The sequence below is a fragment of the Ammospiza nelsoni genome, chromosome 23, assembly GCF_027579445.1.
Source record: "Ammospiza nelsoni isolate bAmmNel1 chromosome 23, bAmmNel1.pri, whole genome shotgun sequence".
NCBI lineage: Eukaryota > Metazoa > Chordata > Aves > Passeriformes > Passerellidae > Ammospiza > Ammospiza nelsoni.
In genome coordinates, this window is record NC_080655.1 from 5,056,874 (window position 1) to 5,082,078 (window position 25,205).

General features: G+C 52.2%; 1 protein-coding gene across 1 annotated transcript; it reads left to right on the top strand.

Annotated features, from left to right (window-relative positions):
- Positions 1–13,432: 13,432 nt before the first annotated feature.
- On the top strand, positions 13,433–20,957 carry LOC132083312 (potassium voltage-gated channel subfamily A member 2). The gene has a single exon (XM_059487949.1). The coding sequence runs from the start codon at positions 13,544–13,546 to the stop codon at positions 15,041–15,043; it is 1,500 nt and encodes a 499-aa protein (XP_059343932.1). The 5' UTR covers positions 13,433–13,543; the 3' UTR covers positions 15,044–20,957.
- Positions 20,958–25,205: the final 4,248 nt, after the last annotated feature.

Consider the following 25,205-nt stretch of genomic DNA (forward strand, 5'->3'; position numbering starts at 1 on the left):
GGAATACTGGGAAGCTGCTCTGCCCTGCTGGATTTGGGGGAAAAGTCAGGATTTGCTGAGGGTGCCCCATCCCTGCAGCGTCCAAGGCCAGGCTGGATGGAGCTTGGAGCAGTCTGGGATGGTGGAAGGTGTCCCTGCCCATGGAAACAGGATGAGCTGTCCCTTCCCACCCAAACCACCCTGGGACTGCATTAATCTGTGATTCTGTGATTCCTGCAGTCCCATGCCAGCCTCCAGCCCCTTTCCACAGGCAATCCCCTGCAGGATTGACATCTCAGCATCCAGCCTCGAGCCTGCTGGCGGCTTCATTACCTCACACACTTGGGTGTTTTCTGAGCCAGCTGTTCAAATGCTGTTATTGCTACTGAATCCTTTAAAAATTAAGGAATTTCTGAGATGGAGTTTTTCTTCCCTGAGTGGTCCCCACTCTCCTGCATTGCACAATCCAGCTGGAAGTCTGTCTCAGCCTGAGATTAAAGCCAAGTAGCAGCTCTGGGTGAATTAAATTACACATTCTAATCCCCATATTTTCCACCAGCCTCTGATACAGGTAAATTATGTTTATTTTCCCCATTTTTCCTGCTTGGTCCACAATGATTTTATCAGTGCACCTGTAAAGGGAACTGCCTGAGATTGTTCTGACTGGTGTTGCCCATAACATAGCTCTGACCATTGCAAGCCAGGCACTGCTGCTGGGTTTTAAATGCATCATTCCTATTCCAGAGGATGATTTCAGAGCAGGAAAAATTTGCCTGGCAACACCCAAGTCATGGATAGAGCTGGAATTGTGAATCAAAAGGTATTAAGTGGAAATGTAGTCAGGAAGTGCCTGAAATATTGGAATTTTAATGGAAAACGTGTGTTGGCTGCCACATCCCTCGTGCTGCCATTGGTGCACTGAAATTAGACCTGGTTATCCCAAGTGCTCAGGTCTTGCAGGAAAATCACCCTCACTGCAGGAGGAAAGGGATTCCATGGCTGCATTTGGCACCTTGCAAGGAGAACAGGCTCTAAATTCATCACCTCAGACCCCAAAATGTGGCAAAAGGGAGATTTTACATCTTCCTCCAGCACAGCAGCAGCTCCTGTTTCTTAATTTCCCATTCTTTACTATGCAACTGATTTTCATGGAATCTTCCCAGGATGGAGATGGCTGGATATAGTTTTGACTTTGCTTTCCTTCCTTCACATGTGCAAGTGGGTAATGCAGGAATGTTTCCACGACTGTCTCACCTGGGACATGCACTGGGTCTGTGAGCAGTGAAATATTGGGAAATTCTGTGTAAATCTGAACTTGTCTGTAAATCTTGACTAATCAGTGCCACAGGAGCGATGCAATTTTGAACTGGAGATGTTAATGCAGTCTTGTTACTCTGAGTTCATTTAAAATTCTGGTTTTGCCAGTGAGCTGTGTTGCAACTGTTTAAAACTTGGTTTTTTTTTTTTATACCAGTCTGATGCTAAAACCAGCTGCTGCATCCCCTTGTCCTGGTGACTCCACCATGGTGTGGGCCTTGTGTTCAATTTCTGGTTAAAGAAAAAGTGATGTTTTTTTCAGTTGCGTGATTTTTTTACCTGATGCTGAATTTATTTTTAATTTTTTTTTTCTCATTAGAACTTGACACTGTTCTTTCATACACAAAGTTCAATAAAACAGCTGAACTGCAGCGTGTGGTGTTTGATACTGAAGGGGGTGAAGAGATGTTGGAATGGCGTGAGGAGGAGGTTTGAGGAGTGTCTCCTAATTGAGGACACTCCTAATGAGTGTCAACTCATTTTTCAGGATTAAATAATCTGAAATTTAATGCTGTTCACAGGAATCAAATTTACCCTGCTGGAGAAATAAAATCCTGGGGTAAAATCTGCACATTTCCAGCACCCTCACCTGGACTGAAGGAGCTCCAGGCAAACCTTTAAAATTTTGATGAAGTGTCACAAAAAGGGATGTCACTGATGGTATGAGTGCAGGAGGAGGGGTTGGACCCATCTGCTCTGATCCCAGTGGGAATCCTGCAAAAAGAGATCATTAGCTTGTTTAAAAACTTTGTTCTTGGCTTCAAACCACATTCTGTGAGCTTCACCCAAAAGTGAGTGAGGCCAAAAAGTGCAAAAGTTCTGGTTTTGGTTGCCTTAAAGATATTGAAGTTGTTTCTCCTGTGTTGCCCAGAGAAGCTGTGGCTGCCCCATCCCTGGGGAGACACCTGGGCTGGTGGAAGGTGATTTCACCCATGGCAGAGGGTGCAACATGGTGAGATTTAAGGTCTCTGCCCACCCAAACCATTCCAAGATTCCATGGTTTGACGATTCCATGATGAAATGACACATGTGCTGCTGTGCTGCGTCCCAGGCTGCTGCAGGGGGATTTTATTTTAGTGGTCACTCAGCCAGGAGCACGAACTATTATCCAAAGTGACTTGGTTATTTTTGCAAATCCCAATTCTGGGGCTGAAATCCAGGAGGAAACCCTGCAAGAGGCTTCATGTGCTGAGCTGGGGGCTCAGGAGTGGGAGCAGAGCAGCCCCATGTGCCATTCTGGCTGATGCCATTCTGGCTGATGCCACTCTGGCTGATGCCATTCTGGCTGATGCCATTCTGGCTGGTGGCAAACCCAAAGCTCAGGGTTTCCCATACCCTGTCTCTCCCAGATGTTCAAGCACCTCCCAGGTAACCACACATCAACAGAACCTGCAGCTGGAGACACCAGGACCCTTTGGGGAGCTGATACAGAGATCCAGGTCACAGCAGAGAATGAAGCAGCAAGAGCTGCTAAAATCCACCTCAGAGAGCCCCTGAGAGAGCCCAAAATGTGCCCTGCCACCCACAGCAGCCAGGAGTTACTGGGAACATCCAGCACAGCCACACTGGGAGCATTTGGGAGTTTCTGAGCTGACTTTGCTCACCATGGATCATCTTGCCTACAGCAAACCTGGAGAGCAGAGAGAGGTGAAACCACAGTTCCAGCACTCAGTGCCCACAGCCACCCTGGGCAGGATCACACCAGGGGAATTCAGCAGGGATTGAGAACCTCAAATTCCTGAACTTTACAAAACATCTTCATCCTGTCAGCCTCAGGAATTGTGATAGGGGCAGAGAAGTTCCTATTAAAGCAGCACTGAATGCTGGAACTGTTGTTTGACTTCTCTCTACTCCAGAGGCTCTGGAGGAGCCTGGCTGTGCAAAGGATGCTCTCTGCTGCCTTTTAGCTCCTGCTTTGCTGTGCCAGAGTGTGGGCATCCCCTGGGAGGGCTGGTGGCTGTGGCAGCTCCTGCAGCACATCCCTGCACAGCGACAGAGCTGTGCTGTAAATCCTCCCATTGAAATTTCCTGCTTGGGAACTTCCCTGCGAGCCATTTGCTCCCTGCATGGTGAAGAAATATCAATTCATCATTCCCTGCTCAGCTCCTCAGCACCGTGCAGGATTTTAATGACCTGTGTCCTGTCCCTTTTTCCAAGCCAGAGCATCCAGATCTTCCAACTGTGACAATTCCAGGATGCTGCAGATGCTTCCAGATTCCTACAGGTATTTCCCTGCTCCTCAAACCACTCCTTGATAAGCAACTCTTGTCTGGGATACTTCACTTTCCACCTTTTGAGTGGATAATGGTATCCAAAGGATCTTCCTTTGTGCTCCAACAAGTCCTGGCATCCTTCTACAATGGGTGTTTGTCCATCCCTCTGCTCTCATTTTTATCCATGGGAATGTTAAGGTTATAATTTCCCCTATAGAATTCTCCTTCCATCTTTTACTTCCATATATAATTTCCCCTTATGGAATTCTCCTTCCATATTTCACTTTCCTCCTTTTGAGTGGACAGTGGTATCCAAAGGATCTTTGTGTTCCAACCAGGCCTGGCATCCTTCTACAATGGGTGTTTGTCCATCCCTCTGCTCTCATTTTTATCCATGGGAATGTAGAAGTTATAGTTTCCCCTATGGAATTCTCCTTCCATATTTCACTTCCCACTTTTTGAGTGGATAGTGGTATCCAAGGATCTTCCTTTGTGTTTCAACCATTCTACAATGGGTGTTTGTCCATCCCTCTGCTCTCATTTGTATCCATGGGAATGCTAAGGTTATAATTCACCTTATGGAATTCTCCTTTACTTAACAGCAACTTGTCCAGGCCATTTGTTATTATTTAATTTATGGATAGATTCTTGATTTTTGTCCTCCCAGTGCTGCATTTCCAGCCCCTCACTTCACCATGCTGGTCCAATCCTGAGAATCCTTCACAATCAGCCCCAGTCCTGAGGATCTGGGTGTTGTTTCTGCCCTGTTGATATTTGGGAAGGGTGGAAGAGAATTTATTTCCTGCTCTGTCAGGTGTCTCTTGATTTATCCTGGTGTCAGGGAATGAAATATTCCTCTGGCTTCCCAGGGCTGTGGAATCACAGTGGATGCTGCAGGGTGAAGGGACTTTGGATGCTCCCAGGACCTTCCCTCAAACACCAGCACTTTATTAAATGCCAATATTAAATTCCACAGCCCCAGAGGGTTTGAGCACAAATCAAGGGAACCCTCAGGATGTGGGCTGTAGATCTGAGCTGCTCCTGCCCCAGCCAAGTCACCAGAACTGGGGGTGATTCCACAGCTCCTGGTGGCTGCTGCTTGTCTGGGAAAACGTGAGCTGGAAGCAGAGTGTGGGGAGGGGGAGAAGGGGAAGCCGTGGCTTAAAATAGCTCTTTTTGAAAGAAAGGGATGAAAACCTCTTTGAAGAAATGAGGGGAGAGGGGGAGTGTTGCCATGGAAACGGGGAAGTCTGTCTCTTCCCAAAAGAGGGGGTGGGAGATGGAGAAATAGTAAATACAGCGGAGGAATGACGGGGAAGAGGATCCTGCCTGTCAGGGGCATTCCCCATGGATCCCAAAGGGCATTCCCCACGGATCCCAAAGGGCATTCCCCATGGATCCCAAAGGGCATTCCCCACGGATCCCAAAGCCATTCCCCATGGATCCCAAAGGGCATTCCCCATGGATCCCAGAGGCATTCCCCATGGATCCCAGTGGCATTCCCAGTGGCATTCCCCCATGGATCCCAGAGCATTCCCCATAGATCCCATGGATCCCAGGGCATTCCCCATGGATCCCAAAGGGCATTTCCCATGGATCCCCATGGATCCCAAAGCCATTGCCCATGGATCCCAAAGCCATTGCCCATGGATCCCAGAGCATTCCCCATGGATCCCCATGGATCCCAAAGGGCATTCCCCATGGATCCCAGAGTTATTCCCAGTGGCATTCCCCCATGGATCCCAGGGCATTCCCCATGGATCCCAAAGGGCATTCCCCATGGATCCCAGGGCATTCCCCATGGATCCCAGAGGCATTCCCCATGGATCCCAGAGGGCATTCCCCACGGATCCCAAAGCCATTCCCCATGGATCCCAAAGGGCATTCCCCATGGATCCCAGAGGCATTCCCCATGGATCCCAGATCATTCCCCATAGATCCCATGGATCCATCCCATGGATCCCAGGGCATTCCCCATGGATCCCAGAGGGCATTCCCCATGGATCCCAGAGGCATTCCCAGTGGCATTCCCCCATGGATCCCAGAGCATTTCCCATGGATCCCAGGGTATTCCCCATGGATCCCAAAGGCATTCCCCATGGATCCCAAAGGCATTCCCCAATGGATTCCAGTGGCATTCCCCATGGATCCCAAAGGCATTCCCCAATGGATCCCAGTGGCATTCCCAATGGATCCCAGTGGCATTCCCCATGGGTTCTGGGCAGGGAGCTCTGGTCCTGCTGGGAGCAGATGGGGCTCTGTCACCTGCCCACACAGGCTTGGAATTGTCACTTTGCACCCTCCCTGTGCCAGCTGCACCCTGGATCTGTCACCTGCCCAGGTCAGCAGAGAGACCTGGGGACACCTTCCCAGGGCCAGGTCAGTGCCACCACTATGGGGCATCTCCAGCTGCTCCTGGCAGCTGGGCAGGGACAATTAATTATGAGTGTCCTTCAAATGCTTTGGAAATGTGCATCAAATCTTGGGTCTTTTCTTCCTGGAATTTTCCACCAAGGCACAGCCACTTCCAGGGGAGAACTGTGCTGGGCAGCAGAGATATGGGAGGGCTTCACAGGGTGAGGGCAGCTGGGGGCTTCTGGAAAGGTTGAGGACAGGCAGAGTGGGCTGGCCTGGCCTGGAATCTGGCACAGCTCCCAAACTGGCACCATGCACAATTTGGCTGGGCGCGGCTCACAGCTTGGCACAGCTCATGGTTGGGCACGGCTCAGAACCTGGCACGGGCCAGGCTGGGCATAACCCAGGATTTTAACTAAAAGGGTTCAATTTAGATTTGATACAAGGAAGGAATTCCTCCCTGTGAGGGTGGGGATGCCCTGGCACAGGTGCCCAGATCAGCTGAGGCTGCCCCTGGATCCCTGGCAGTGCCCAAGGCCAGGCTGGATGGGGCTTGGAGCAACCTGGGACAGTGGAAGGTGTCCCTGCCATGGCAGGGGGTGGAATGAGATGAGTTTAAAGGTTCCTTCCAACCCAAACCTTTCTGGGATTCCATGATTTGGCACAGCTCCTCATCTGGCATGGCCAGATGGTGAGAAGCCAGGGGCTGGCATGTCCTATAAGAGCCCAGGACTTTGGCCAGCTCTGTGACCATCCCACTCAGGGCCATCTCATGTCTGACACCCTGCCCACAGTGCCCACAGTGCCACCATGCCCACAATGCCACCCTGCCCACATTACCATCATGCCCAAGCCCTGGGGAAGGCACTGCCAGCCTCAGCCCCTGGCTTCTGCTCCCTGCAGCAGCTCTGTGTGGGAGGAGGAGAAGAGGGAAATCATCCTCTCCAAGCACTTTCCCTCCCAGCTTGTTTGCAGTCCTGCAGCTCCCAGGGGAGGGATGGATGTCTGGGGTGATGGGAACATCTCATCCCACCCCGTGGCTCAGATCTGACTGTCAGCAGCTCCTGGCCCCCTCCCAGCACCAGCAGACACTCGGGCTGAACCCACAGGCTCTAAAAACAGCGTCTGCAGGGCTGCTCATCCCATCTGGGCTGTCAGGGAGGTGTTTCCACCCTGGCCATCACCTGCATGGGGAGCCAGCCCCAGGGCTGAGGCTGGAGGGAGCTGTGTCCACCAAGGCAGTGCAGAAAGGACCCTGAGGTCACCCACAGCTCCCCCCAGGCAAAGGACATCTGTCTGCAGACACTGCTCATCTCCAGCTGAGGTTTTGGCCATTTCCTGCAGGTTTCTTCCATTTCCCCTCAGTCTTCTCTAATGTCAACAACCAGAAGGTTTCAGCTTTTGGCCCTATTTCCCCGTTCCTCAGTGAGCACCAACCCCTGGAGTGAGAGAACAGCCCCCCACAGCTGGAGGAAGGGGGATGCTCCACCAGGAGATGGGCATGGGCTGGTCCAGACCTGAGGAAGAGGAAATCCAGGTGTTCATCACCTCCTCCTCACCTTGGGGGGCCACAGCCCAAGATGAGGGGTGTGTTTAATGTCACGTTTGCAGAGAGGTGATTTTTGCTGTTTTCCCTTCAGCAGTTGTGCCTTTCCAGGGACCAGGAGAAGCCCAGAGGACCCAGGAGGATCTCCCAAGGATTTCTTCAGAAACCAGGAGATGCTCCCAGGATCCAGGAGATCCTTCCAGGAGATTCTCCTGGGGTCCAGGATGTTCTCCCAGGGACAAGCAGCCCTGCCCATTATCTCTTTTTGCTCTGCTCCTCCTTCCCCACATCACTCCAGACAAATCCCAACCCTTTCCCCATCTCCCAGGATGGGGGAAGCCTCTGTGCCCCATCCCACCAGGGAAATTTGGGATTCTCCAGCAGCACCTGCCCTGGCAGAGCAGAGCTGGCTCTGTGGCTCTGTGTCACCGTGTTCCTGTGACATTTTTAGATGTCTCCTGGGGGGTGAGGGGGTGCTGGGGGTCCAGGAGCTCCATGCCCTGACGTCAGCAGCAGGTGGGAGCTCGGATGCTTTCCCTGCAGGGTGAATCACAGCCCTGGGAGCTCACTCACAGCTCTCACAGCTCCTGAGATGACACAAGGCCCAGTTATGTCAACACCTTCAGCTGGAGAACCGTGGCTCACACGGAGATGGGGCTCACATGGAGATGGGGCTCACACGGAGATGGGGCTCACACGGAGATGGGGCTCACATGGAGATGGGGCTCACACAGAGATGGGGCTCACACGGAGATGGGGCTCACACGGAGATGGGGCTCACACGGAGATGGGGCTCAGTGCTCTGCCCTGCCCGACCCTCAGCTGGGCAGTGCTTGGATCCCCATTCCAGAATAGCTGTGGGCATTTGCTCCAGCCCTCAAAGGCCCTCTGGCTTTGCAGGAGGTGGGATGGGGTCCCCAGGAGGGACATCAGAGAGCTGCCATGGTCTGAGGCTGGGCAGGAGGTGTGAAGGTGCTGGCACAGCCTCTGTTCTCTTTGGAGAGCTTGTCCCACCCTGGGTGCCCTGAGCAGTGGGGCTGGCTGTGGGTTGGGCTTTCCAATGATCCTGGGACTTGAATTCAGCTGTTCTGGATGAGGCCAGGCCTGGGGACAACCCTGCCCTGTGGCTTTTATCCCTTCTCCGCAGCACCACTTCCAGGAACATCTCCCAGCCCCACTGCCAGCAGGATACAGGCGAAAAAGGGGTGTAAACCACATTATATTTTATTATTTTTTTACTATTTGTGTGGCAAACCCACAGAGGGTTGGAACAGCCCTGGGGGCATTCCTGGGAGTAAAGGAAAGAAGGAGAGATCCCCTGGCCACAGGATCTCCTGGTTCCTGGAACATCCTCCCACCGAGCGCTTTTCCCAGCACCACACACGCAGGCAGGGTACAAATTCCAGTTTGGGTGTCTATAAAACCCATTGAGATGAGAGAAATAATTCAGGAGGGAATTATTATTTCATAATAACACCGAGCAAAGGCGTCATCTTGTTAAATCCTTGTGAAAGAGCCAAGTGGGTGCAGAGCTCATCTCTCCTGGTGCTCCGAGAGGCTGGGATCCGTCTGGAGCTGTCAGCACGGCTGGGGGAGGAGGGTGCAGACACAGGCATGATAATAATAGCTCACAATTAGGGTAGTAAATCAGGAGAGAGCGTCACTCAATTCAGAGAAATTCCCCTGATTTGCTGGAGATGGGAGTTTGGCTCTTTGCACGGAGCTGGTGCTGTTTGGGTGACGAATCCCCCTGGTTCTGCAGAGCCTTCACAAGGAGGAGCACGCTGGAAATTCAGCTCCACTTGAATTGTTCCATGCCCAGCCTCAGTTTCTACATATTGCATAAGGAGCAGCCTTGGGCACGTCATTTTCTGCATTCAGCCCACCCTGGCGTGGAAGATCTGCCTCCAGAAGAGGCTAAAATGGGGCAGCTGACATTAAAAAGCCAGGGTGTCCTCCTCCCCAAGGAAACCCACAGTGCCAGGCCTGGTTGTGAAGGATTCCTAGTTTTCCTGTAGGCTTAGACATTAATTTTCAATATCAATTATCTGGCTGGGGCTTGGGAAAATACAATTTTGTTCCAAGGTGAAGAGGGATGTCAGGAGCTAAAACACTGGGATTTATCCCTACCAAGTTCCCACATTCCACAGGATGACTGGGCACCACATTGATTTTCTCACGTGTTCAGGGTGTTCCAGGCCCTCCATCCCACCTCAGGATGTCCCTGGAGAGATCAATGCTGGCTCTGGTAACTCCATGCAAATCTCACTGCTCTATATGGTAACAGAAATATTTCCCATTGCCCCCTCCAGCACTCGTGCCTTGGGTGCCAGGAGCCTTGTGGGACTTGGTCCTTCCTTGGTGCTCCTTGTGGGGCTACGAGGGGATGGCAGAGTGGTCCAAACCTCATTCCTGAAGGCAGGGGTTGACCCATAGGTCCTTTATGTTGGTATGAGCTTGGCCATCTCCTTCCTTTGGGATGGGAGATGTCTCCTCATCAAGAGACCTCAGTAAATGCAAAGTGATATAAAATTGTTGTTTTTCACTTCCTCACCCCAGCTCCTGCAAGTCCAATTCTTCCCCAGAGCTGCAGGGGTGTTTCTGCAGCCCCCAGATGTCCCCTGAGCAGATCCAGGCTGTCACCAAGAGCACGGCATGGGTTGGAGGCGCATGGCAAAGCAACCCCGTGTATCCAGGGATATCCAGGGATATGATTATTTCCCAGTGGTTGAAATCTAGGTCTCCTGCTTGGGAGGAGGGCTGCGGGGGGAGGTGGAGGGGAGGGAGGGGGGGGGGAAGACGCTCATATTAATCTCATGAATATTCATGGAGAAGCTGAGCTGACTTCAGAGGTTGACTCCGGGGTAGGAGTTTGGGGGGCCGTGGGTGAGAGGTGCCGGCAGCGGCGGGAGCAGAGCAGCTGCTTGTGCATTCTCCGCATGCCCGACTGCAGAGCCCAGTGTAAGTTGGTTGAGCCTTTTTCTCTCCCCTCCACACCATCCCTGCATCCTTCCCCCTTTTCTCTGCTCGAGCACAGCCTGGCAGGAGCGGTGCAAAGCGAGGGAGTCGTGCTTGAGTCGCAAACACGACCCCGAATCCTGCGACTCCCGCCCGAAGTGCTCAGTGCGGGGCGGAGAACAAACTGAGGGGCTTTGGGCAAATCTTCACCTCCTCCACCCCCCCCCCCCCCCCCCTTCAGCCCTCAAATTTGCATTAATTAACCCCAAAGATGCTTGAGAAGGGGTTGTTTGCCATGGGGAGAAAGTAGGAGAAACTGATGTTGGGATGGGTGATGTCAGCTGAGACGATGCCGTAAAACCGCACCGAGCATCAGCGCTCGGATTTGGAGCCGGAGGAAGAAGCGCAGAGCCCGTGCCAAATAAAAATCAACATGCTAAATAAAAACAAACTAAATTTCTGTGCTGTTAAACAAACCCGGGGTGTTTGGGGAAGGGAGAAAGGGGGAGGAGAGAGTTTATGGGCAGGAGGGAAACGGCGTGTTTATTTAAAAAAAAAAAAAAAATAAAACGTCGAAGGTTGGTTGATCTTTGGTGAGATGGAGGTTGGTGGCTGCCAGATCTTTCCTGCAGCAGCGGGAAGATGTTGTTTGTGGTGTTCTGGCGTGATGCTCGGAGGAGCCAGGGAAGGTCAAATCCAGCTGAACTCCTTGGTGAGCCGCTGGGGAGCGAGTGGTGGGGAGGAAATGCAGGAAAAGCATAAAAACTGGGACAAACCCGACCTCCTCTCCTCCGGGCCTGGCAGAAAAGGGTTAAGAGAAGCGGTTGAATGCTGCAAGCCTCGTCAGGGTTGTACTATTTTTTCTAGTGCATAAGGAGAAGGGAGAGGAGGGTTGCACGGAGAAGGGAAATTTCCAAGAAAAGAGGGATCTGCGGCAATATCTGCACCTCGGGGGATGAAGAGAGGAACCCACAGGCGTAAATGGCCTGGAGATGGCTGAAATCTTTGCCGAGGAGATTGGGACCGCGGGGTTATTTTCCACCTGCCTCCCCTGCCCGGTTCTGTAATCCTGGCTCAAAGTAGACAAGTCGAGTTGGAGCTGAAGAAGGGAGGTTAGAGGGGTTTTTATTTCATTTGGGAGGGGGGGAGAAAAAAAAAATTTTAAAAGGCAAAAAAAATGAGCGGCTGGTCGGCCCTCTCCCATGGGCTGAGCATCTCCGTGGTGCGAGGCAATGCAGGATGATCCGGAGCAGGGATGCTGAGGAGCCGGCGCCCACCGGGGGGACATGAGCCTCGACATCCCCGGCAGGAATTTCACCCAGCGGAGCCGAATTCCCACGGGGGTGGGTCGGCCGGGGGGGGCTGGCTCTCGGCAGGATGGGGAGGGTGGATGCGGCTCGCGTGGGTCCCGCTGCTCGTGGGTGCTCGGAGCCATCACCGAGGGGCTTGGCCTTGGCGGGGGGACAACCGGGGACCGGCGAGGGGTTCGCTCCGGTGGGTGAAACCGGAGCATCCTGAGCCACCGGGGAACGCCACACAGCCACCGCGGGTGCTGTGCCCGGTGGGTGACACCGACCCCCGGGGACATTGGGTGGCTTTGCAGAGCCCCAAGCCGGGGGGGCTGCGTCGCTCTCGCCCCCGCTCTCCGGCTGGCACGGGCTCGGCGGGCAGCCGGCCCCGCTGGGCTGAGCACAGCGCAGGGACACGGGGCTCTGGTTTTTTCCGCCTCGTCTCTCTCTCTCTCTCTCTCTTCTCTCTCTCTCTCTCTCTCTCGTGTTGCAGTGCGGGTTGGGCGGGCAGCTCCCGCCCGGCCGGGGGAGAGCGGGGTGCCCGGAGGAGCCGCGGCTTTGCGGATGCTCCAGGCGGACCCCCGCAGCTTGCTACCTTCTCGGTGTTTTTTCCAGGCGATGCCACACCTCCCGAGGACACTGGGGACATCGGGTTTTGCTGAGCTTAGCAGCTTTTCACCGTCTCACCGAAGGCATCAGACAGACGCTCATCTGCCCTGAAGTGCAGATCTGCAACAGCTCCCGGGAAGACTCTGTCTCTCTGTCTCTCTGTCTCTCTTTCTCTCTCTCTCCAGTCCAAACCATTACAAGACCTGACTTCCACCATCTGGGAATCTAACCCCTCTTATGCCCCTTCTCCTTTTTCTACGATGACTCACCATTATTTTTAACTTTGAAGAGAGAGGAAATTATGGGGATCTTGGAAGCCTCTATTTCTCTCTAGGATTTCCCCAGGGGTCAGATAATCGGTGTTACTAAGAGACACTAAGATTTGGCTTCTCCAGGTAATGTGATTTGTTTTCTGTGTGCCATGGTGGTTTGCAGAGGATGACAGGAGCCGGGACACCAGCGCTCGAGGAGGGGGACTGCGGTGCTCCGCGGGGCAGCTGCGACCGCAGGCTCCACGTTCCGGCAGCCGCAGAGCTCGGCTGCAGGCAGGGAGGGCAGCATGACACCAGGGAAAGAGGATTGGGAAGGTGTTAAAACTTAAAAGCGGAGCTGGAGCTTTCCTGGAGGGTAAATTGCCTGAGATCGCACGGTTAAATGTTAATTAACCCTTAGCTGCATGCCTGGAAATGAGCTGAGCCCGGCACCCCGCGGGGTCCTCTCGCCACGTCAGGGCTGGATGGGGTTATTTTTCTTCCTTCCTTTTTCTTCCCTTCCCCCTCTTTATTTTTTTTAACTGGAATTTTTATTTTTAGCCAAAAAATAAGCCCTGGTTTACCCAGGCCAGTTTTCCCACGCTGGTTTTGAACAGGTGACGGTTCCTCAGGTGTTTTCTCTGTTCCACCTAATGGGTTTAGATGGGAGTTGTTGAACTCTGTCCCAAGGAAGGCAAATTAACCCCTCCAGGAAGGGGATAGACGTGTTAGAGAAGGGATCTGCTCTCCTCCCACCAACTTTATTCCATCTCTTTCTTTCTCAGCAGGGGCGATTTTCTTTCTTCTTCTTCTTCTCCTTCTTCTTTTTTTTTTTTTTTTTTGTTTTTTTTTTTTTTTTTTTGTTGTTTTTTTCCTCTGTTTTTATCTCATCCCTTCGCCTTTTCATGAGACTCTTCCAAACCTACGTACCTGTCCTTCTGCAGGATAGTAGCCCTGCCCTGAACCCGATCCCACCGCCGGGCGCTGGGAAGAGTTTAGCATAAGGATTTCTTTTAAAGCCCAATAATGACAGTTGCCACTGGAGATCCTGCAGATGAAGCTGCAGCTCTTCCCGGTCACCCGCAGGACACGTACAACCCCGAGACCGACCATGAGTGCTGTGAGAGGGTGGTCATCAACATCTCGGGGCTGCGCTTCGAGACGCAGCTCAAGACACTTGCCCAGTTCCCAGAGACCTTGCTAGGGGATCCCAAAAAGAGGATGAGGTATTTCGACCCTCTCCGGAACGAGTACTTCTTTGACCGGAACAGACCCAGCTTCGATGCCATTTTGTACTATTACCAGTCCGGGGGGAGGTTGCGGCGGCCGGTTAACGTGCCCTTGGACATCTTCTCGGAAGAGATCCGCTTCTACGAGCTGGGGGAAGAGGCCATGGAGATGTTCCGGGAGGATGAAGGCTACATCAAGGAAGAGGAGAGGCCACTACCTGAGAACGAGTTTCAGAGACAAGTGTGGCTGCTCTTTGAGTACCCCGAGAGCTCAGGCCCTGCCAGGATTATAGCTATTGTTTCTGTCATGGTGATTTTAATCTCCATCGTCAGCTTTTGCCTGGAAACGTTGCCCATTTTTCGGGATGAAAACGAAGACATGCACGGCAGCGGGCTGAGCCATCCCCCCTACTCCAACAGCAGCATGGGGTACCAGCAGTCCACTTCTTTCACAGACCCCTTCTTCATCGTGGAGACACTTTGCATCATCTGGTTCTCCTTCGAGTTCTTGGTGAGGTTTTTCGCCTGCCCCAGCAAGGCTGGTTTTTTTACCAACATCATGAACATTATAGACATCGTAGCCATCATCCCCTACTTCATCACCTTGGGGACGGAGCTGGCCGAGAAGCCAGAGGATGGCCAGCAGGGCCAGCAAGCCATGTCCTTGGCCATCCTCAGAGTCATCCGCTTGGTGCGGGTCTTCAGGATCTTCAAGCTCTCCCGGCACTCCAAGGGGCTGCAGATCCTGGGCCAGACTCTCAAGGCCAGCATGAGGGAGCTGGGCCTCTTGATATTTTTCCTCTTCATTGGCGTGATCCTCTTCTCCAGCGCCGTCTACTTTGCCGAGGCCGACGAGAGCGAGTCCCAGTTCCCGAGCATCCCCGATGCCTTCTGGTGGGCTGTGGTTTCCATGACGACTGTTGGCTACGGAGACATGGTCCCCACCACCATCGGGGGGAAAATAGTGGGTTCCTTGTGTGCCATCGCTGGCGTATTAACGATTGCCTTACCAGTGCCCGTCATAGTGTCTAACTTCAATTACTTCTACCACCGGGAGACCGAGGGAGAGGAGCAGGCTCAATATTTGCAAGTAACCAGCTGCCCAAAGATCCCCTCTTCCCCTGACCTAAAGAAAAGCAGAAGTGCCTCTACTATTAGTAAGTCTGATTATATGGAGATCCAGGAAGGTGTAAACAATAGCAATGAGGATTTTAGGGAGGAGAACTTGAAGACAGCCAATTGCACCCTAGCTAACACAAACTATGTGAATATCACCAAAATGCTAACCGATGTCTAGTCGCTAAAATCTAGTCCCGTATTTAAAGCTGAAGTGGAACAATTGCAGATATTGAGTGCTGCTCTGCATTGTAGTTAATACAGTATTTTCTACGGTGTATATTTGGTTCTGCATGGGAAGCAATAGCTGTGTAAGTGACTTTTAACCTTTGATTTCTGCACCGAATAAGCGTCCGTGCAAAAAGAAAAAGCCAACAAATCCAAACCATTTTTGTTGCACTTCTCCCATCCCAGGCTCGGGGGTTTCCAAAGACACGGAGGGGACAGGCACTTCCAGCAGCAGCGGGATGGGGATGGAAGGGGCAGGTCCAGGGCTGAATCCTGGTGCCTGTGCTGGGTGACAGCCAGCTCCCAGGCACGGGGAGCAGCTGGGGAAGGTCAGGCAGGAGCTCCTGGAGGGTGGCTGTGGCTGTGGGGCCGGGCTGCTGGAGGGCTCAGCTCCTGCCCCGGGAGAGCCGAGCGCGAGCGCGGCGCCCGGCTCGTGTTTCATAACTGAAAATGCTGCATGCTGCAATAGTTTCAGCCACTGCAGTGTGCCAGTGTGAGGCCCAGGGGAGGGATAATTAGTGTGACGGCACATTATTTATTAAGTCTTAAATTTTCTATGCGAGGCATCGGGAGGGACGAGTAAATAAATCAAGAGCTTGGAATTTATTTATTTATTTAGATGACACTTCCATCATCAATATTTCCAGGATCACCAAAGACACCTCCACTGACACATTGAAAATGAGTTGGAAAAAGCATCTTTTTTTATATCTATATATAAAACTGGAGCAACTATGCTGTGGCCTATAATATATTTATACTGCAGTGAAATTTAACCAGTAATACAGTACAGCTGCATGGATATTTGTTGCATGAATCTGAATATTTAATACACACACAAATATATATTTTCTTAGTAGACTATACAGTATTCATGTTTATAGTGTTTATAGATTCTCCGGTGGCTCGAAGGAGATTCATGTGAATTAAAAAAATCTCCATTATAGTTAAAAACCGGATGGGGAAGGCGTGTGCTGACAACAGTTGGATAGATAACAGTGCAAAGCCTGAGAGATAACAAGGCAGAGCCTGAGTGTCCGAGCATCCAGACACAAGAGCTGACAAATGCAAGCCAGGGAAGGTGAGCTGAAAGTTAAACACCTGCGCTCATTATGGGGCGAGTAATTAGTCATTAATCGTGGTGTCAGGAGCAGAAACCACGGCAGATCGGAGAGGGCACGAGGAGCAGGTGGAATAGCAGGTTCCAGCTCTCCTGACTTGTTTGTTCAGCAGTTTTCAGCCGTTCCCGTAGAATTACTGAGCGTGTGTGTGTGTATAGATATTTAGAGAGCGACTACAGGGCCGAATCCTCAGCAAACAGAGCTCCTGGGGTACCAGGGATGTCCCAGCTCAGGGCTGCTGGATGGTGGGACAGGGTCTGGAGCAGGGTGGCCTGCCCCTGGAGCCTGTGGGGTCACCAGGGCAAGGTGTGTTTTGGGCTTGAAAGGTCCTTTTCAACCCCCTCAGGGCTGGGGTTTATTCCTTTATGATGGAGTGGGCAGGGGCTGAGGTGGTCTGGGTCTGAGCTGGCAACTCTGAGCCTTTGCTTTGCCTTCTTTCAGGGTGTTGAAGAGCAGTGGGTCAGGTACAGAGAGCCTGAGGTTCTCTCTTCTTCACCCCTGGTGTAATTTGGGGATGGGTGAGAGCTGTTGGTCCGTGGGGTATCTCACCTGCTTTCCCCATCCCTGTATGGGTTTGCTTGTGTTTTCCCCATTGCTGACAATCCTCAGGGAGAGGTGCTCTGCTCCTCTTCCAGGTCAGGGGAGATGGAGGAAAATCTCTGCCAAGGTCACGGATGAGCAAAGCCTCCCTGGGCTGTGGAACAGGGTTCAGTTGGGGTGAATTTGGGCTGAAATGGGGCGTGATCAGCCCTGAAACATTGCATGAAGGGTGAGCACAAGGAGCCTGGGGAGGGCTCAGCCAGACCCTTCCTTCCTCAGAGAGGAACCCCCTGCTCCTGCCAACAATCCAACTGGTGCTAAAGTATCTACAGCAATGGCTCCAAATGCCACTCCAGAGCAGGATCCATCTTGGGCTGATGGGGCTCCCCTTGGCAATGTGGAATCATCACTCCTCAGTTTTATTTGATTGATTGATAGATTGATTGGTTGGTTGATTGATTGAGGCCTAGCTATAATTAATTCCAAGTGCCCGTGGTTTGTGCATGGCAGTCCCTGCTCCTGTGTGGGGCAGAGGACCAGCAGTGTCCCTGGGATTCAGGGATGCTCAGGTCCCCAGCTTGTTTTTAATTGGATCTTGTTATTTTGGGAGTCCTGCACTCCACTTTTCTGGGAATGGGAGACCCTGAAGCCCCTTCATGCATGCACACAAAAAAGCCAACACAACCAAAAGCAATAAATCCCGAGTTCTGCAGCTCATCCTGTTGGACGGGACAGGGCTGGTGAGAGTCACCAGCTCAGGCACCATTCCCAGGCAGGTTGGCCAAGCTCCATGGATCCAGCTCCTGGTGGCTCTGTGGGGACATGGGCTCGCACAGGGGAGCTGCCTGATGGGCTGGGATCCTCTGGGTGCCCTTAGCACCAGGTGATCCCATTTCTGGTCAGGGCTGAGGTGTTTTGCTGGTGGTTTTGCTGCAGTTCTTTGGAGGATGCTGGTGCTCTGTGGTACTTTGAGAAGTGTCTGGTTGTTGGGCTTGGGGTGGTTTAGAGCAGTGTTGTCCAAAGCTCTGGGTGTGTGTTGTGGTGGTTTGGTGAGGAGGAAAGTGAGGTTCTCCTTTGGGCAGGTGGGGTTTTGGGCATGGTGCTCCTGTGGGCCAGGCAGGAGGGGAGAGTGGATCCATGAGCAGGATCCAAACATCCAAACCCAATCTCCAATCTGGGGAGTCCTGGCTGCCTTGGGAGGCTCCACAGCCACACAGCAGGGGCAAATGGGGATGAAGAGCAAGAGGCCACACTGCTGTTGTCACTGAGTGAGGCGATGACTGTCCCCATGGCAGGGCCAGCACAGCCAGTCCCTCGCTTGGGACAGATCCTGCACCTCCTGCCCTGACCCTGGCAGATGTTTCTGGGCTGCCCTTGTGTGGGGCACAATGGAAATAAATGCCCAGGCTCAGTGCTCAGGGTGGGTGAAGGCCATGGCTGGGAGGGATCCGTGGCTGCACAGAGCAGAGGGGTCCAGACTTCTGCCTCTCACAGAGAAATGGTTCCCCTACAGCTTTTAATGGGATTTGTGCCTGCAGGTCGGAGCTCTAGTGCTATTTCTAGCTTTGCTTCTGACTCACTGATGTGATCTTGAACCAGTTTTTCAGGAGGAGACTGTGATATTTTTTTCTTCGTTTTTAAATTATTTTTTTTCCTAAGGAATGTGGTTTGAGAGAGTCTGGGCCTGTTTCTGTGGAGATGCTGAGCCTCCCCATCTCCTCCTGACTCTGAAAGGTGCAAAACTGAGCTGCAAAGTGGCTCAGACTGAGGATGCTAAATTAGGGATTGGGAAAGGGGATGGTCCCATAGCTGTGTTAGAGTCCATCAGGACCCTAAACAGAGCCAGTCTGGTTCCTCTCCTCCTCCTCCTGAGGAGCCATTTCCCTCTCTCCAGGCCTGGAATGGGAGATTGGAGCTCTCTGGTCTGTGGAGGTGCTCCTGCCTTGGCACCCGGAGGAGGCAGCGCCTCTATTTTAGTTTTAGCCACTGTGCCACGGTTCTGGAGACATGGAAAGCTGTGATTGCAGAGCTAGCTCTCTCCTAACACCCAACCTCGTGCCCAAGCCTGCAGGCAGCCCATCAGCCCTTTCAAATCTTCCAGAATATCTGCTGGGGGCAATGGGGTGAGGCTCATGTGCCAGCTGGATGCTTCCAAGTGATTAGGGAAAAAATGATCTCTCTGGAGCACGATGTTTTATTGGGAAAATTAATCCCTGCAGTGACTGTGTCAAAGTCCTACAGATCTGAACGCTGAGCTATAAGAAGAAAAGGATCTCTGGATTGGCGTTATGAGAGTGTGGCACGTGGGTGTATAAATATGGGCATATTTGTGCATAAATACACAGAAGGAGAGAAAAAGACAGAGGAGGAGGAGGTATTTCAGGAAGGACCTTGCTTTGTTATTAGACAATTCCTGGGTTAGCCCTTGAAACTGCTGCCAAAGCCTTGTAGCTTTTCCAGAGCTTGCAATATACTCAGGGATGGATCCAAGGAAAGGAGATCTGGATCTTGCCTTGGGAGTGGGAGCATCCTGAGGGTCTGGTGGCATTCAGCTCCTCACACCCCTCTGCAAACAGCTGATTTGCAGGGGCTCTGTTCCCAGCCCCAAGTCCTGGCTTGTGCCAGTCACAGTTTCTGTGACTGTGCTGGGAAAGCCAAGCAGGGTTGAAAGGATTTGGGTGCTGTGCTGCACTGAGTGGCCTTTGGGGTTATTGTTTGTAATGGTTGGGTTTTAAATCTCTTAAGCTATAGTGACTTTTGGTACCAGTGTGGTGGCTCCTTTCTGGAGCCAGGATGCTGCTATCACAGAATCCTGGAATGGTTTGGGTTGGAGGGATCTCAAAGCTCACCTTGTTCAACCCCCTGCCATGGACAGGGACACTTTCAACTGGCCCAGGCTGCTCCAAGCTCCGTCCAGCCTGGCCTTGAAACCTTTTTTCCAGATCTTTCCCATGAGATCTTACTCCAGGTCCACATCCTTGGGGGTGGTTATCCATGGGAGTTATCCATGGTGGTCACTCATGGGAGCTGGCCAGGCTGCTGCAGGGGTGAAGCTGAGGAAAGGAGTCAGCCCCAAAAACCATTCTGTTTTACACCCAAATGAAGGCTGTGGCTCTTTCCTCAGCCCCCTGGCAGTGTTTGACCTTCTCCACGTGACGTCCCCTCCTGTTGGGGACCAGCTACTGTCCCTGCCAGGACCCCCAAGGGGGGACAAGGGTTAACCCAAGCCACTGCTCTGCCCTTCCCCAGCCCTGTCAGCACCCCTGGCCCTGGTGTCTCTGGGATGTTTCTGCTGCCCCAAATTCACCCCCCTGCTCAGAAATGGGTGCTCCATCCTGCTCCCATCAGGGGGAGAGGACCCAGCCCAGGGGTGAAGCAGCCCTGGGAGCACAGCACTGATTTACACCCGGGGACAAGATCCCCCAGCCCAGTTATGCATGATGAGAGATAAATAAATCCCTAATTCATGTTTTTCCTCCAGAGAGGGGGTGGTTTGGCTTGTAGGAGCTGCTGGACATTGTGTAACCACGCCAGGTTCACACATGGACACACCACGTCCTCTCCCCAGCCCTGCCTGGCTGTCCTGAGCTTGGGGTTGGTATTCTGGGGTTTGGTTTTTTGATTATTATTATTTTAAAATTTTTTTCTGCTGCCTATAAGATGTAATTATCCATTTGCACTTGCTCCCTCACTGTTTGAGACTGTGTTCTTGTCCTCCAATGTCATCCCCGAAGCGCAAGGGGAAAAAATGGGTATTGGATCAACCCTGCATGTGGTGCCTAATTTGAGCAAATCAATAGGAAGAGGAAATCCAAGAAGGACTCATCCTAAGGATGCTGGAGCTGAACCTTTTGTTTCCATGGTTACGGGAGAAATGGGACCAGGAATGGAGAGAGGCCTATAAACTGTTAAAGGAGGACTCGTGGGAATTTCAAGTCATTTAACCATGCATTTGCTAGACACAACTTTAGACACCAGCTGGATCTGAATTGCACAGTGTTTATAGAAATTCCTGCTTTATTGACAGCTGGGGGGGCGTGGGAAGGGGCTGGGGGCCCCCAAGTCAATAAGGCTGCCTGTTGTATATAGGTATACAGAGCTGTGTACATACATATCCAAATGAGCATTTGCTGTCTGGTTTATCATCAGTGTATATAATTTATTCTTCACAGAGTATCACAATTTTTGTAAATATCGGCACTAATTAAGAGAAAATAAATATGTATATTATTGAGGAGTTATTTTGATATCGGTTCTGTGGAGGGTGGGAGAGGAAAAGGACAAGTAATTATGTTTTTGATATGTTTTTCTCTACAACTAAACCCTCTGTGAGAAGAGAAAGAAACAGCCTGTACCAGGGGAAATCAGTTTGTGCTCCACCATCAGCCAGGCTGCAGGAGCAGAGTCCCAAAACCCCTGGGAGGAGCAGCTGATGGGCCTTGCTGATGTGCACAGCATTCCTATGGGATTTGCTCCAAAAAAGTTCCAGCAGCGACTCCAGCAGAGGGGAAGGGGCTGGAACCTGGTCAAGGTCACGTTCCCCATGGCTCCCCACTCCTGCAGCTTGGATATCAGCCACATCCACGCAGGTAACAGGGGTTGGGTGGTGTAGGGGCTCAGCCTGCTCTTGGAGAACTTGTGGGCACCCAGTGGACGGTTTGGAAAGCAAATGATCCCTCTTGGAAGAGGGAGAAGCAAACAGACAGGGATGGTGCTGGTAGCACATCATCTGTAGGGTGTTATCCATGGAGATGTGTCCTGGCAGGATCCCTGGGAGAAAATGGGGATGCGATCCCTGGGAGAAAATGGGGATGGGATCCCTGGGATGGCTTCAGCTGTCCTTGCAGAGGAGTGGTTCGTTCATCCATCCCCAGGGTACAACTGCAACAATTTTTTCTCTTGCTCTTTCAAGCACCTTGGGGCAGTAAAGGGCAGGGTGCTTGGGGTACTTGGTTCTTGTGGTTTGGGGTTTTGTTGGTGGCTTTCACAGGCAACGTGGCTGCTCTGGGCTTCCCTTCTCATGGGCAGAACCCACTTTATGGGCAGAGGATGGAGGTGAAACACAAGGAGAACAAAGGGATTCTCCTTCTGCCATGATGGGGAGGCCCTGCTCAGCTCTGGGATGTGGCACCACCTGGTAACTCAAGAGTTAGTGCTAAACCTCCTCCTCAACCACCCCCTAATGCTCATAGAGGAGTCCCTGGTGTGGCTCAGAGTCAGGCCCTGGGTTCAAGTGTCACTGTGCCACCAAGGGGATGTCATGTCCCACTCCGTGCCTCAGTTTCCCCATCTGTAACATGGTTTGCTAGGCTGGACACAGCAAACTGAAAATCTTAATTCAATATTAGGGCAGTGAAAATGCAGAAATGGGTGGCTGAACCCATGGACAGCTCTTGTTGGGGGCAGAAGAGGCGTTCAGGAGCAGCCAATGATGAGCATTTAAGTGTGGAAAACCATTGGAGTGCACAAAAAGTAACAGAAGTGCTTATGAGCAATGCACCCTGAGGGAAGTGCCACACCATTTGCTGCAGAGCTGAGTGGAAGCAATCCCCAAACTGGGCCACTCTGTGCTCCTCAGCCCCCTCTCCAAGCCCCGGAGAGGCTCCAGCTGGCTCTGGCAGATGCCAAACCCTTCCCTTCCCCGTGTCCTCCTGGCTTGTGGGCTCATAAATATCTGAGCACAAAGTGGTACCAGGAGTTTGCAGCAGAGGCTGCTCTGCACGGCTCTCACGGCGATGGCAGCAGAGGCTGCGAGGCAGACTCGGTAATTATTTTAAATTGCCGGGCTGTCAGTGTGCGGCCCCGGCCCCGCCGCGCTCCGAGCGGGCAGGAGATGCCATCAGGGTGTGCATCCTCCTCCAGCCGGGCTGCTTGGGGTTTTACACCGTTCAAAGAGGCCGGGAGGGGCTGGGAGAATCACCCAGCCAAGGTGGAGACCTCCCCTCTCCCAGCTGCTCTCTGTCCCCCAGTCTGGCACCTCCCCGCCTGTTGGGGAAGATGAAACAGGAAAGCCTTATAAATATGATTGTCTGCAAAAGATTTTGAGAATATGGAAACTATAAGCCAGATTGAAATGAAAGCAAGCTTTGAGATACCTCAGTTACTGAACAACTGGAAAACAATGGTGTGGCCAGCTGAAGGTGATCCCCTTTTGATGGAACAACACCCTCTGCTTGCAGACAGGCCCAAGGGTCAGAGTAGACCCTACAGCTTGGCAGAAGGGGCCCAAAGAGGAGTTTTTAGGGTTTAAAATGTAACACAGTGTGGTAATGTAATGATTCTTATAGGCTGTATGGAAATGCTATAGGATTTGTATCTTGGACTAGATTGGTTAGGGAGAATTAGAATATTCAACACAGAAGAAGATTTATGGTATTGTAACGGGAACCTCACTCTCTTACCCTTGTTCTCTCTTACCCTTTTACTCTCTCACCCTCTCATCCTCTCTGCCCCTCTCTTCTCTCAGCCCTGCTCCAGCTGTGGCTGGCAGCTCCCAGCAGGGCCCTGCACCCAGGCCCTTTGCAATAACCCACAAGTTCCCAGCCCTGGCTGCAGAGATCTCTCGTGTCCGTCTGTCCCAGCCGTGCTACCCCCATCACTCCGACACCCACCCACAGTCCTGGCTGAGCCGCACTGAGCCCAGCTGGTTCTGCTGTGCTCACTGACCTCATTCCTGACACTTTCCTTTCCTCTCTGGCAGCCAAAACGCCACAAAAACCCTTCTGGATCCAACCCAGAGGTCACAGAGACCCCTGAGATGGGCATGGTGATGCTCCCCATCATTCAGAGACCACACCTCACAATTTTCAGGGGTTCGTCTCCAAATCCTGCTCATTTCCATCGAGGAAGGAGAGGGATTCAAATGCCAACAAAGCACTACCCCTGCTGCTCTCCTGGAAAGCCTGGGATGCTCAAACCCCATTACAGCCCATCGTGCGTGCCTCGGGGACCAGCAGGAATTTTTAGCCCTCCTGACTGCCTGTCAGCAAATCTGCTTCCATTTGGCAAAGTGGGCACTCGGATCCTGAAAGCACTTCCTGGGCTGGAGCTGGAGGAGGCCATTAACTGAGATGCTGAGAGTGGGAAAGGGAAAATGATGCCAGAGCCAGGGGATGCTGCCGCCCTCTCGGTGCTGCTTTGTGCCTCTCTGGGGTGCTGGGAGCTGGTGCTGGGTTGAACCAGCCCTGCTGCAGTGCTGGTGATTCCACAGAGCCTTAACCAGGCAGCTGGGTGCAAAACATTTGCAAGGGTGGGTGTGTGAAGTGGGGCCCCCACAGTCTATCTTTAGGTAACCTCTAGGCAAAGGTTTGGAGCTTGCACAGCTCCGAGATGAACATTTCATCCTGCAGCTCTGGAAATCAGGCCAGGTCTCTCCTGCTCCTTCCCACTTCCTCCTTGCTCCTTCTTCTCCCTCCTTTGCATTTGTGCTGGGTGTTGAAAATCCTATTCCTGGGAGCAGCTCTGTCATCTGCACCTCAGCACAGTGTCCAGGGTGGGAGAAAGGGGGGTTAGGCAAAGGAGAGCAATATTTGGGTGTGTTAAATATGAAACTTTGGGTATTTTAAATATGAATCTGTGCTTTTACAGAGGCAGAATTGAGCCTGCTGAGGCCCCACATCTACAAAGCATTAGGGCAGAAAAATAAGATCCAATATTTGGGTGTATTAAATTCGAATCTGTGCTTTTACAGAGGCAGAATTGAGTGTCCTGAGGCCCCACATCTACAAAGCATCAGGGCAGACAAATATTACCCAAGGACTAAAGCCAGCTGTGCCCAAATATTAGAGTGCTGGGGTTCTTTGTTCCAATGTCACCATAATTTCATGAAGAAGGCACTTGGTGCTTTCCTTAGCCTGGAGTGGCCAGGTCCTGCTTGGACATCTCGGTGCTCTGAGCCTCCCTGTGCTGGGGACAAGGCACAGTGAAACTGCTCGAACTTTTTAATCTAAAAAAGCAGTGGGACCATCTGGGCCTGGGCGATCTGGGAAGTTTCCCCCAAAGGTTCATCAGAAGCTTTGCCCCTCTCCTGCTCTCTGTGCCTGCTGCTGCTGGGCCCAGGAGCTGTGGGCGTTGATCCACCCCAGAATTCCATGATGTTCTTACACAGAGGAGTCTCTGGGAGGTTGTTGGTTTAAAGGATGCCTTGCTGAGTTCACAGGGACCCAAGGGCTCTGCAGAGAAACCCCAGGGCTGGCGAGAGCTCAGAGTTTGTTTTGCTGCTGCTTTAATGCAGCTGAAACCCGCTCCTGGCAAGAGCTGTGCTGGGGTTTGGGGAGCTGGGGATGCCAAGGTCACCCTGCTGCTCTCATCCTTGTGGAGACCAGCCTGGCACAGCCTACCACAGTTGCCATGCCCTCCCAGCACCTTCAGAGCAGGGTCAGGCCCCAGGGATGGGGTTTTACTCAGCGAGAGGAGAAGATTTGGGGCAACAAGGGAAGCAGAACAAATTTCTTG

Excerpts from the sequence above, each read along its gene's own strand:
- LOC132083312 (XM_059487949.1), top strand. The coding sequence starts at position 13,544 with ATGACAGTTGCCACTGGAGATCCTGCAGATGAAGCTGCAGCTCTTCCC.